Here is a 13,165-nt window from a genome sequence, read left to right on the forward strand (position 1 = left end):
AAGATGTATATTCAGAAGAATGGGAAAAAATATTAGAAATGTATTAAGTTTTCACATTTCTAAAGAACCTAGGATAAGATCTGCTTCAGATGCCATACTTCACCAAAAAGATGGGATGAATTGGTCAAATAAAAGATGATAAATATAGGATCATTCGAAACAAGGAACACAAAATATATAACCACACTAAAAGTAACTAGTACTTGCAAAAATGCACAGAGGTAAATGGGGCCAGTCATAGATGAAGGTTAAATAAGGAAAATACAGTGATGCAGATATACTAACAGTAAATGTGGAGATGAAGTATTGTATTGTCTACAAAGTAAAACTAAAAAACCCTCTTTGATAAAGCAGAGAACAGCTTCTGTTTTAGCTCTCCTTATTCGGCAGTTAACCTGATCCTTGTTTTAACTTTTAGCATTCTTTTGTATATGTCATGTCTACCTTCCAAAATCATTGAGGGTGTATTTAAATGATTACTCTTTACATAGTCCGTCAAAGTATGTTCCATGCAGAGCCTCAGCATTGTATGTGATGGTAAAGGTGAAGTTGGTTGGCTGAAGAAAGCAGTAAATGTCTCTAGAGCTACTGCTGTCTGTATTCCCGTTCAACCCGCGTTCACACCAGATAAGTTGCAACTTTTGCATTGACTAAAAACAACTACAGCTCACCAACTTGTGTTGCCTGAACAGGAAAAACATAGATGCTGCTGAGGCCTGTTTAGTTTTCAGTTCTTTAAAGAACACAAAAATGTACAAATTGAAATGTAAGTTTTAAAATTAAATGTACTACTAGAGCACAACTGGATTATTTGTAATGTTTTAAAATAAAGCAGATTAGGGATGGCATTCTCCTGAAAATGACTCATGTTGAAGCTTGTTTCAAAAGTGATTATCAATGTACATTGCCAAAGTATTAACACATTTATATATGTTACAGATGTCCGAGGGCAGGAAGTTGATCTTCTGATTGATTGGCCAAATGTTTTCAACCATCAGTACCAGAACAATTTCAAGTCAACAAACCCTTTTCGAAATGAACTTTCAGAATCTAATCCTTTCCTTGATGACATTACTAAAAAAACCTCTGCTGAAAATGCAAATAAACATGTGTCTATTTTAAAAGAAGATCCCTACCTGCTGTTTAGAGATGCTGATGCCCGGGATTCTGTGGCATCATCTGGTGATGAACTGGATATTGATTACCTTCTTAAGAATACATCAGCAAAGAAAGCTGCAAGATCCAAAAGTGTGTCTGATGTCCTTAATATTTTGGATTGCAAAGATCCTGAACCTCAGAGTAATTTAGAATCAGGACAGTTTTCTGCTACAGATCTGGAATGGCTTCAGAATGACCGGGAGGCCTATAAAATGGCATGGTTAAGTCATAGACAGTTAACAAGGTCTTGTCTTGATTTGGATGTAATGAGCCACAGTCCAGGATGGGCACAAACCCAGGCTATGGATACATCTATAGTGTGCAGGATAGACCATCAAGGAGGATCTCTGCAGCTGCCGAACTCTGATATCATTGTTCATGTTCCAGAGGGTCATGTAGCACCCGGGACATTCCAAGAGGTTGGCTTGAAGGCTCTTCTTAATCCACCATCGTCACTGAACAATGACCTTCAAAACACTGCAAGCCCTTTGTTAGAAATTACCTTAACAAACCTCAATCACACAGAAGCAATTTTACTGGATATGAAAATTGCAAGTCAAGTAAAGAAAGATCCACTCAGTCAAGTCATGACAGAAATTGTGTGCTTGTACAGCTACAACAAAGATGGACCATTTGACGAGGTTGATAATTGTTACATTTATAATGACACAGTACAAGTGAAACTGACAAATCTCAGACGTGTGACCTATGTTGTTGTTGTTGCAAAGGTTAAGGCAATTCAAGCGCCTGCTACCTCGGTTTGGGATTACATCAGTAAAACACTGACTGTGGGTATTTATGGACCCAAGCATATTCATCCTGCATTCACTGCTGTCTGTTCAATATTTGGACACAATTACACACCTGGAAATCTTACAGTAAGTGACATTAAAAAAGGGAGAAAGAACTTGCCTCCAGTTGTGTTCCAGTTGTGGGGAAAACATCTGATTACAGTTGATAAATTACAGGATTTAAACATTTCCTTCATTTCAGCAGATTCAGAATTTTCAGTGAAGTCTCATGAGCAATCCAAACTGATCCAAGCAGCCCAATTGAAAGCCGGCACAGAGATCCGCAAGCAATTTCCATTTTCTTCAACTGGCAATGGAGAAATGCATTCATTTAACTTTTTGGTTCAAATTAAAGAACCTGTAAAAGGCCTACTGACAGAATTCAGTATTACAACACCCGACCCTGCTCCAAAGTTACAAGACACACCAACAAAGCGAATGTGTCTACAGAAACGTAAAGAGATAAAGTCAGCTCCACTACCTTTGCTGACAACAATTACTTATCCTAAATTTCAGGATAAGATCCTAAATATGAATAAGTGTGCAGTAACTCTAAAAACAGTCTTGCGTCAAAGTAAGATTGACTACTTACTTGAATATTTCAAAGGGGATACAATAGCACTCCTTGGTGAAGACAAAGTGAGAGCCATTGGTCAGAATAAAGTGAAAGAATGGTACGTGGGGGTGCTAAGAGGAAAGGTTGGCCTTGTGCACTGTAAGAATGTGAAGGTGATATCAAAAGACCAAGTTATTGACTTTTCAGACATTCAGCTAACAACCAGAATGCTTTTAGAACAAATAACATTACCGTTCAAGAATTTGACTTACATCTATTCATCTGTACTTTCTACTGTGTCAGATAAAATTTATGACTGGAGAGCTTTGGCTGATGTACTTGGGTATAAGCGCTTGAATCTAGATGATTTCAATGATATAGACACAGGAAAGGAGTCTGAAAAAGTGGCCTATGTGGTGAAGAAGCTAAAGGAAGATTGCCATTCTGACACTAAAAAGAGGAAATTTCATTATGAACTGATTGTGGTAAGTGCTACTAATTGATCAACACTGTCCGCTAAACATCACAAAACTTCAGCACATGGGGAATAGACTGTTGTATAGAAGATTAAGATTCTATACCAGATCCTTTATGAACATTTTTTAAGTGGATCTTGGGTTTATGTCAAAGTGAAAAGTCTGTGCCAACCAAGTAAATAAAACTTAATCACATAATACCTAATCACAAGCACACAATGTAAAGTAATTCTTCATTAATATTTTACTTTTGTTGGATATTGATCAACAATGTAGATTGGCAATATTGTGTTTACTTGTCTCTCTTTTCTCACGAACAGACAGACCATGTAAAAACATATTCAACCAAATTCATATAAAGGTTTCGGTACAGTACACCTAATCAAATCTTATGTCCACAAAACAGCAATTTGTGCTTTGAAATTTCACATCCTGTTTGATGAAATCAGAAATCACAAAATAAACATTAAGGGGCCAATTCTCATCTCTGTCAGAAAACATCCAACGTTAGGTTGAAGGCTTTTCGACTGAGATAGTCGGTTTCACTTCCGACCGCCAAGTTACAATTTAGGCGTTTGGAAGTGAAACGGGCTGATCAACCTGGCAGGTTTCTGACGGGCTCAAAGAGCCCGTTGGCCAGTCCGAAACCGGCCCGGAATACATAAGAACAACGATTTACTCCGTCTGTATTAAAATGCTCGGTTTCTGGCACGTTTTTCTATGCCGGGCTTTCTGACATGGAAAGCCTGTCGGAAAGTGAGTTTGGGGTCCCCTGGCAGGGCCCCCTTCTGTATGCAGCTTCCTGTTGGGGGCCCAGGCTTGATGCCTGCATTGTGTGGCAGCACGATCAGCACAACCTCCCATTTTCCTATTGGAGCATGTGCTAAGGTCGGTTTACAGCTGTAGTACATGCTCCCATAGGGAAACCACAGCATGTGCGGTCACATCGTAATTTGGTGGTCGGGATCGCCGACTAGAGGTTGGCCAGACCCATATCGGCAACGGTATCATCCGCATGACATCGTAATAAGCTTCTAAGGGGGAAAGTCTGCTTGGTTCATGTATTATTGAAGGTTTAAGTTTAGTGGTGGGAAAGGACGCTTTGTAGGAGATGTAGCACCCGCACACTCTTTATTTTGTGGTATTCTGAAAGCATCGAAATATATGTAAAAATAATCATGTTAATGGCAGGATTAGGTAAGGCCAGGGTAGGAAAATTAAATTATATTCCCTATATTTAATGTGGAAATAAGTGGAAAGATTCTTCTTAGACACAGAATTTAGATTTAGATAAAATGTTAGAAGTGAAAATGCACATTTCCTCATTATTTATTCATTTCCTCATTAATTTTGAGAAATATAAACCTACTGAAAATCAATGCATTTCTTTAATTTTCAGTACAACTTTTTAGATTATTTTGTGAATGCGCCAAAAATCTGAAATCTAGTCCAAATGTAGGCGGAAACCCACTGCGCTTGATTTCCACCTTCATCATTTTCGAATTAGCAATTAGGAGCCCTCCCCTGGGCTGTAATCACCTTCTTATATTGTCTTATATGGGAGTCTGCATTTCCAAAACTATATGCCCATATAAGTAAAACATTTATTTGGTCCGTTTCCCTTCAGATTATCCTGAGGCATTTCGCCATGGTGAATAAACAATAGTTTTGTGAAAATGTAGTGCACAATGAAGGTTTTATCAATTGTTTTCACTATAGAAATAACAGTTCTGACTGGGATGTCATTCCATATATGTTGAATATTCTTTAGAATCTTTATATTCTGAATGTTGACGCAGCTGACAGCATTATTTTTTCCTTACTATGTGTTTTACTTTTCTTGAAAGCAGATGTTATTATAAAATGTGCTAGCTTTTGTTTTAAAGGGATACACAATCAAGTTATTTGCCTTTGGTAACACTCTGGTGGATACTCTAGATTATTGCAGAATCCTCACCTTTGGAATATCCCCAATGACCCAGTTCAGATCCAGATAATTTTCTACATTGCTCCTGCAACCCGGTAGGTGGTTTTGCAGGATCACACTGACTCTCTACCACCCCAGAAGTGACAAAGCAGAACTGAATATAAGTCGGCAATGCCTGCTGACATCCATTTCTTTTTTCCTTTCTGCAGTCTCAAATGCAGAGCGTAAAACAATTGTTGGTGATAGTGTTCTGAATTTGAGACCTTCTTCGATGTCAAATAGAGACCATTCCACAGAACGTGAAGGTGAGAGGCCAGTTAGGAATCTGTGGTTATATTATCCTCCAGAATGAGCGTTACTGAAGGAAAGTGGCTTTTTCTTCTGATGGATACCTCTAATTGCCAGTTCCTTACATTTAGAATAAATGCCATAGCAGTATCTCCCAAAGGGGGAGGAGTAGTGAAATGGACTCCAATCATAAAGTCCTGCAGGACTAACAGTCAAGGTTATCTTCTCGGTGGGCCTGACTGTCAAGGTAGAAGTATTTCATGAATTGATGCAGTGATACTCCCATCACGGCCTGGCAACTATCAAGAACAGACACCCCTCATACCAGGGCACTGTAGTGACTTTGTCTCTGATGGAATTGCTCTCAGACACTCAAGCTGGTTTCTTGGCCAATGCATAGCGGAGAGTGAGGCATAGTACTATCTACTTTGACAGGACCTCCTCTTCACAACTTTCTCTTTCTCGCCTGAGGAAATCTCACAAAGTGCTGATCATCCCCGTGTTTAGTCTTGGTACGATCAATATAAAAACTCAAAGCCCTTTTAGGGAACAAGTGATGTTCTCTCCTTCTATTTCGAGGTGTAAGGAAGAGCAAAGGTAACTGGTAGAGTGATCAACAGTCCAAGATTGAAGGGAGTTACAAGCCTAGGTAAGAAAGCTGTCCAAGTCCCCGGCACCAATTTGTCTGGAAAAAGTGTGGTGTAGTGTTTCAACTGAAACTGCCTGCAGTGCACTAACATGACAGGCTGATGTAATCGAAATAAGGAAGATAATTTGCAGGGTTAAGAGAGACAGTGAGCAACTATGCATAAATTCAAAGGAAGCCCATATAAGAAATGTCAAAACCATGTTGAAGTTACTGTGGCATCACATACAGTTTGGGATGAAACATTTGTTTCAAACATTTAATGATGTGTATCCCAACTGGTGACTTAAACAAAGCAAGTTGTTCCAGGAAACCTAATGCCAAAAGGGCTGACAAATAACCTTTTACAGTGCTCACTGCAAGGTCTTTCTAGGATAAAGACAGAGCAAATAAGAGCATCTGTGACAGCTATGCTTGTAAAGAGTCAGTGCCCTGTATACCACACCTGGTTACTAACTTGTTGGAGCACTGAGCATGGATGGATTTTGTGGACTATTGCCTGGCAGTGAGGATGACTTCCACCACTTCAGATTGTAAGTCAAACACAGGCAATTACCCCTGCTCTATCTCCATATATAGAGGTGTAAGTTGCAGAGGTTCAGATGAAGGACCCTGCCTTGTGGCTGAGACAGGAGAATCCCTCGTAATGGTAATCTGATCGAAGTGCAAGTGCGTATACTCAGGAATTCTGGGAACTGCTCCCTCTTGGCCACATCTGTAGCAATTAAGATTACTTGGGCCCAGACACTCTTGATCTTCAGCACTCCAGGCAGGAGAGGTAGAGTTCTGAAGCCGTACAGAAGTCTCTTTTTCCATTCCACCTGGAATGCTTCTCCTAGAAAGCTTTATTGTGAAGACTTGTGCTTGCAAATCTAGTGACACTGAATGTTTTGATGTGGTGCATAGATCTAGCCATGACTTCCTCTACTGATCCTATACACCCTTCAATAGCTCAGTGTACCTTTACTACTCATGATCCGGGAGATGATATCTGCTCACTTTCTCTGCCCTGACATTCAGGGACTCCACTAGGTGTCAATATTCCAGCTCCCTTCAGAGCCTCTTGACACAGGCCCCATGACCCCAATCCACCCTGCCTGTTGCAATACCATTGGGTGGTGGTGGTGGTGTCTGTGAGAGCCTCCACCAGACTTTCCTTGATGGTTTGCAGGAACATCTTCAGGGCACAACAAATAGCTGTATTCAAGATTGCCACAATGCATAGAAGTCTATCTTAAGGAAGCTATGAGATTTTGGCTGGTTTATGGTGAAACTCAACATTGTTAGGAGTTCTGTCGTCGTCCAGAGACGTTCTATCACTAACTGTGGAGAACCCTGCTTTCAGCAGCCAGTCATCCAGGAACTTCTAGCATCTGAAGGTGGGCAGAGACCACCACATCCACCACTGTGAGGCAGAAGGGCAGCACAGTAAATCTAAACTGTTCACGACCAACCTTAAACCACAGGTGACACCTGTGCAACTGATCGATGAATATATGAAAATACACATGGTCCAAGGACACCATCGGATGATTTATTTCTCTGCGTTATATCCATCATTGATCGACTCATGGGGGCCCTAAGATTCCCCAGGATGGATGACAATATCTCTCCAGCCAAGTTGTGTGTAAGGCATGTAAACAGATGCTCACTAGACAGACTGCATTTATGGACAGCAGCGCTAAACTGACAGAAGAATTGTCAAAAGCATCTGTCCTCTTGGCTTCTCTGTCCGATGTATTGGTTGGAGATGAGTTTGGGTTCACTCTACTGATTAAAGTCTGTACAGTGAGAATCTCTGGAGTACAGTGCTTGATGTGGAACTCTGCATCGCCAGGTGCAGGCTTGTCTTCTGGCTTCTTGCTGACAGTCAGACAAGACATGGTCACGTAGCCATCAAGGCATCCGTGAATGAATCATTGATTGGGAGGGCTTTGATGATGTGGACTGAGGTTGTAGAACCTTCATCAGAACATCAATCATAGTATCAATGGAGGGCAGCTGCAAATCTAGTACCAGAGCTGCCCTACTAGCTAGCACTGTGTTTGGGGCACTTTCCTCCATTGGTGGTGTAAATGGCGAGTCAAGCTCTGTCTCAGGGGAAGTGTCAATCCCACTTTAATTTTGTAAGCCAAGCACTAATATGAGGGGAAAGCAAGCCACCCCATCACCATCATTGCCAGTATCCTGGGGTGTCCTTTTTCTGGCACAGGATCAGAATCTGAGTTAAAAAGAGAATGAAGTCTCTGTTGATAGTTGCACAGCTGTAGAAGCACTGGGTTAGAGCCAGGATGCAAAAAAAAACAATTCCACTTTTGTTATCTCATAGCTCGACATTGGTCAAGCAGAGCTGAGATTGATACGGATTATGACATTGTTGTTGATATTGGGTCGTCTGTTGGTGCAGGTAGAGCCTGACAACAGCATTGGTGGACCAGTGTGGAAATCTGCACAGAAGTGCGTAGGAGCCTAGTATTATGTCCCACAGGCAAACTATCAACAGGGGAGTACCAGCCAATGATGACCAAATGGATGCCCATGCAGTTCCATGGAGATCAAAGTCTTATTCAAGTGACACCGGAATCCACTAATGATTTGGCAGCATGGCTTTCTTCAAGGTCTCAATTTGCTGTTGGGCGGATTCATGAACTAGAGCACGCCAGGACCAGGTGAGGTATCTGTTCATTAGTTGATGACATCAAAGGACAAAGGATTGAGACACTCACGCCTTTTCTTTGAAACTAGAGTAGCGAGTGAGGTCGAGTTCTCCATCACAAGTTGTGTGCTTTAGTTTGGACTTTGAGTGCAACATCCCTGAAGATTTAAAGTGGGAAGTGGAGCGATTGAAGTAAGTCAGTCAAGTCAAAAAGTTTATTTGTATTGGTACTCGACAGAGGACCACAAAAAAGTTATTCACATTATACATGTATAAAAATGCAATTGTATTAATACAAGGATAAAAATGGTTTTAAAAATGTGTACAAATTGTAGCAAACAAATTCATTCAAAGGTTGACTACACAAAACTAAAAGTTCTCTCCCCTTTGTGATTCTACAGGAGCGGAATATAGGATCAAGGTATCTTGTACGAGCTAAGATTATTTTATGATTAGGACACACAAGTAGTAAATGCTCTATAGTCTGATCACCCCCTGCACACAATGAGCATGATGGAGATCCTCCTGGAAGCCATCTTGAGGTATATGCCAATACTGGTAGAATGCCCAATCGGAACATACTAATCGCTCTCCTTACGCCGTGTGTCAAGGTAAACCCAATATAAGGCCGACTTTGCTTGTATTCAAGGGCGTCCACAAACGGCTTGTAGGTGGCTAATTTGTTGCAGTGTAAGCAGTCCAATTCATAACTCAGTTTAGGGGTAAAATATTTTAAGAACAATTTTAGTTATGTCGGCGACCAAGTAAGCAGCATTTCTGTGTTAATTTGTGCCAATTGAAATGCTACGGACAAATTTTCCAAAAAGATTTGTTTTTTAGACTCTACCCCAAAAGACTCTTTTTGCAACACTGACCTTAGAGTGTTCTCCTTCGCATGTAACAGGTTGTAGGCCCACCTGATTACATTGGCGATAGCTATGGCAGAAGAGCTTGTGATTGATAGTTCTAATCTCAGTGCCTGAACAGGTACAGCATCAGAAACTTTCATGATCCTTCTTAGAACTTTCCCTTCTTTTCGATCCATGAAAACCCATTGCTTTATGGGGATATACTCCGTCGCATAAGATAGTACAGGTGGTATTTTTACTCTGTATGTACTTAACAGTGCAGAGAAATGTCTATTCCCTGTTGCACTGTAAAGTCTCAAGAGAGCCGAGACGTGTATATCAGTTTTTCTTTGTAAGTTTGATACCTGTATTGAGTTTGTCAAGTTTTTGGAGAGGATCCTTCCGAGATAGGGATAATTATCTACCTCTTCTATTTTATCTCCACCAATCTTCCAGATATACTTGGCACTTTGTTTTCTTCCCGAAAAGGCTATCACTTTAGTTTTCTGTATATTCGGTACTAGATAATTTTCCTTTGAGTATTTGTACAAAATGTCCAATGATGCTTGCAGTCCAAAAGGGGTAAGATCTAGTAATACTATGTCGTCAGCATAGAGTAGTGAGATTATGCTTTGCTGGGCTATCTTCGGAGGTAGACTAGAGCCAAATTGCAGTTGGTGAGGCAAGTCACTTAAGTAGAGGGAGAATAGGAGCGGGGCTAAAAGGCACCCTTGTTTCAATCCGTTCTCTGTTTTGATTCTTTTTGTAAGTCCTTTTTCTCCCCCCATCTGGACTTGACACCAAGTATTGGTATGTAGGCTTATTATTACTTGTAGCAGTTGTTCTTGGATTCCAAGCCTCCTTAATTTTTCCCATAAAGTTGGTCGATCTACCCGATCGAATGCCGTTGAATAGTCGATGAATGCAGCATAAACCACCTGGGCTTTTCGAGTAATGTATTTGTCAAAGATCACCTGGATAACTGCGATATTATCTGTTACCGAATGCTTAGGCCTAAAGCCTGCTTGACACATGGGTATCAGACCCAACGAAAAGGCCCATTCTTTCAGGAGGTCTAGTACCTCTGCTGCAAACACTTTTCCAACAGCATCCATGAGTGCGATTTGTCGGTAGTTTCCGGCTTGGATTCTACTTCCCTTCTTATGGATTGGGATGATAATGCTCCCCTGCCAAGATTTTGGTACATGACCGCTCTCGAAGATGTAATTAAAAAGAGGGCATAACAACTTGCTCCATTCCTTCGGTGCGACTTGTAACGCCTTAATTGGAATCTGATCCGGGCCAGAGGCTCCTGTAGTTCTCGCTTTGCGTATGTTGAGTTCAACCGAGATGGCTGTAGTTTGTAATAAAGAACTCTTATCTTTTTCTTCATTCATGACCTTACCACTTACATTTAGTTTTATTGAATTTGCTTTGTAGAGATCTGAGAGATATAGTTCCCAGTCGTTCGGAGGGACCGGGATGGATTGTAATTTCTTCTTTGTTCCAGTTATTTTTGCGATTAAGGACCAATATTTACGTTGATTGTATTTACTTGCAGCAATCTGAATATCGACCCAATTTCGATCTTCTAAAGCTCTTTTTTCCTTTTGATTCTCGCGCCTCAGTTGGTTTTTCAATCTGTTTATTTCCTTCTTTATAGTAGGCGAAAAATTCATATATTGGGCGCGTATAAGTTTATTTAATTTTTTCTTTACTTCAGAATTCTTAGAGGTGCATACATTTTTTCCTCCCTTCTTTTTATCATTACCTTTTGCACCCAATGATACCATACTTAGTATGAGGTTTTTGAAATCCTTAATTATAGATTCAAAGTTTTCTATTGGATTTTTAGAGAATCTTTTCGCTAGAAGCTTAGTATGATCGATCTTTGTCATGATTTTATCCAGGGTCGAGGAATTCCAGAAGATGCGTCTCTGTTCGCTTTTTATCATGACAGTACTTTCATGATATATAGTGTGGCTGGGTTGGGGAGATTTAGGTATCCAATCTGTTGTTAGTTGCATAAGTGCATGATCACTCTCTTGGCAGAAGTGGTTAAACAGATACGAAGCAGTATCCAGCAGATCCATGCTGCTTATGATGTAATCTATGATGGATAGAGTCCCGTAACCTCGTCTTGTGTACTTTGCTGGGATATCCCCCTCAACAGTGCCATTCAGTATTAGTCCATTTAGATTAGTTATCGCTGATAATAACAGTTTGCCTCTTTTGTCGGTTAGTATACCCTCAGGGAATTGTGGGGTTATAGTTTCCTGACCTTCTTCTATAAATAGTTTTGCCCACCTGTTGATTTCGGAGTTAGAGATTTTACTATTAAAATCGCCTGCAATTATAAAAGATGAATAGGAATAATTTTCCATTATATGCATAATCTTTTCCATTATATCTAGGAATATAATATCATATTTTTTCCCAGGGGGAGCATAGACATTAAAAAGTAAAATTGCCTGTGTTGAAGCAGTGCTATGTTTTTTTACGAAGATTTGAATGCACTGCAAATTTTCAGATTTCGTATCTATTATTTCCTGTGCCCACAGATAATCCTCCCGCAACAAAATGGCCAGGCCACCTTTGGCATGTCCTCGTTTGGTGGATATTGCTAGATTTTCATATACATAGTACCCTTTAAAAGTGAAAGATACAGTTTCCCATGTTTCTTGTAAAAGCAGTATATCTGGCGGATTTCTCATGACCATGGACAGTTTGTTTTTAGTTCTGCCTGCGATGTTCCAAGATATAATTCTTAATCCCGTGCTAAACAGAATGTTGTTTGATGTTAAGGTTTTTGTTGCTATTCAGAGTCTCAGAGACCCAAGCCCAAGACTCAATAGTAGTGTTCTCTTCAGATTCCTTAACAGGTTTGTACCAAACTGCCCTATGACCTTTATTCACCAGAATTTTTTGATTTTCATGCCCTATAGAGTGGGTTCCTGGATTTACGGTGTCTCGATCTTCAGTCATGCCATTATTTCGCTGGTATTTATTAACTTGTGAGTTGGAGATAGCCCATAATTGGGCATTATACCCATTGGAGGTGTTATAAGCCTTTTATTCTGCAATTTCCATTACATCATATCCATGTTTGTGGAGTATCTCTTTCTCATTGAGTATTATGCCTGGAAGAACTGTTGACCAAAAAGTTACCGTTGACAGTTTATTATTCTCTTTTTTGGGGAAGGTCACAAGATCAATTTCATTGCTAGTCATTGTATGTAAAGACCTTATGTGACGTAATAAATTTATAATCCTTCCTCTATTGAGTGGGGCCGAATCAGTAGGAAAGAGTTCCTCAATTTGAAGAGTTTTAGAGGGAGGCCCTTCCCCCTTTTTATAGTAACTATTATTTTCTTCTAAGAAATTGTTATTGCTTTGATTTGATTGCATAAAATGTCTGGTAGGAACATACTCTTTTACTGTCGGATCCAAGTAAGACGCCATATTTTCAGGATTTTTACTGGTTGCACTTTTTTCAACGTTTTGGGACTCTGTTGTGGCGTCGCGTTGTACTTCATCAGAATTACGTAAAATAACAGATTTTTGAAATTTTAATTTACGGTTTTTCCGTTTTTGGATCCTTCTTTCCGGTTTTCTCCTCCTTCTTTTCCCAACTACTATGTTATTTTCCTGCTTCTTAGTGGTTAGCGTTTCTCCATTTCCTTCGCTCAATATGTTACTGGTATTTATTCTTGTTTCCTGAGTTTCAGATGAGTTTATATTAGTGAGCTTGTTCGTTCCATTAGTTTTTGTAAATATTGAAAAGTATTTTGTTTTTTGTTGATGTTTTTCTTTAAATAA

General features: G+C 39.9%; 1 protein-coding gene across 1 annotated transcript in view; it reads left to right on the forward strand.

Moving 5' to 3' along the window:
• Positions 1 to 13,165, forward strand: part of MACC1 (MET transcriptional regulator MACC1) — a 172,356-nt gene that overhangs the window by 101,303 nt on the left and 57,888 nt on the right. The window contains exon 3 of the mRNA XM_078663673.1: positions 940 to 2,990. Coding sequence (XP_078519799.1) covers positions 940 to 2,990 — 2,051 coding nt within the window. The remainder of the gene's footprint in view (positions 1 to 939; positions 2,991 to 13,165) is intronic.

Source organism: Lissotriton helveticus, chromosome 10, assembly GCF_964261635.1.
Source record: "Lissotriton helveticus chromosome 10, aLisHel1.1, whole genome shotgun sequence".
Classification (NCBI taxonomy): domain Eukaryota; kingdom Metazoa; phylum Chordata; class Amphibia; order Caudata; family Salamandridae; genus Lissotriton; species Lissotriton helveticus.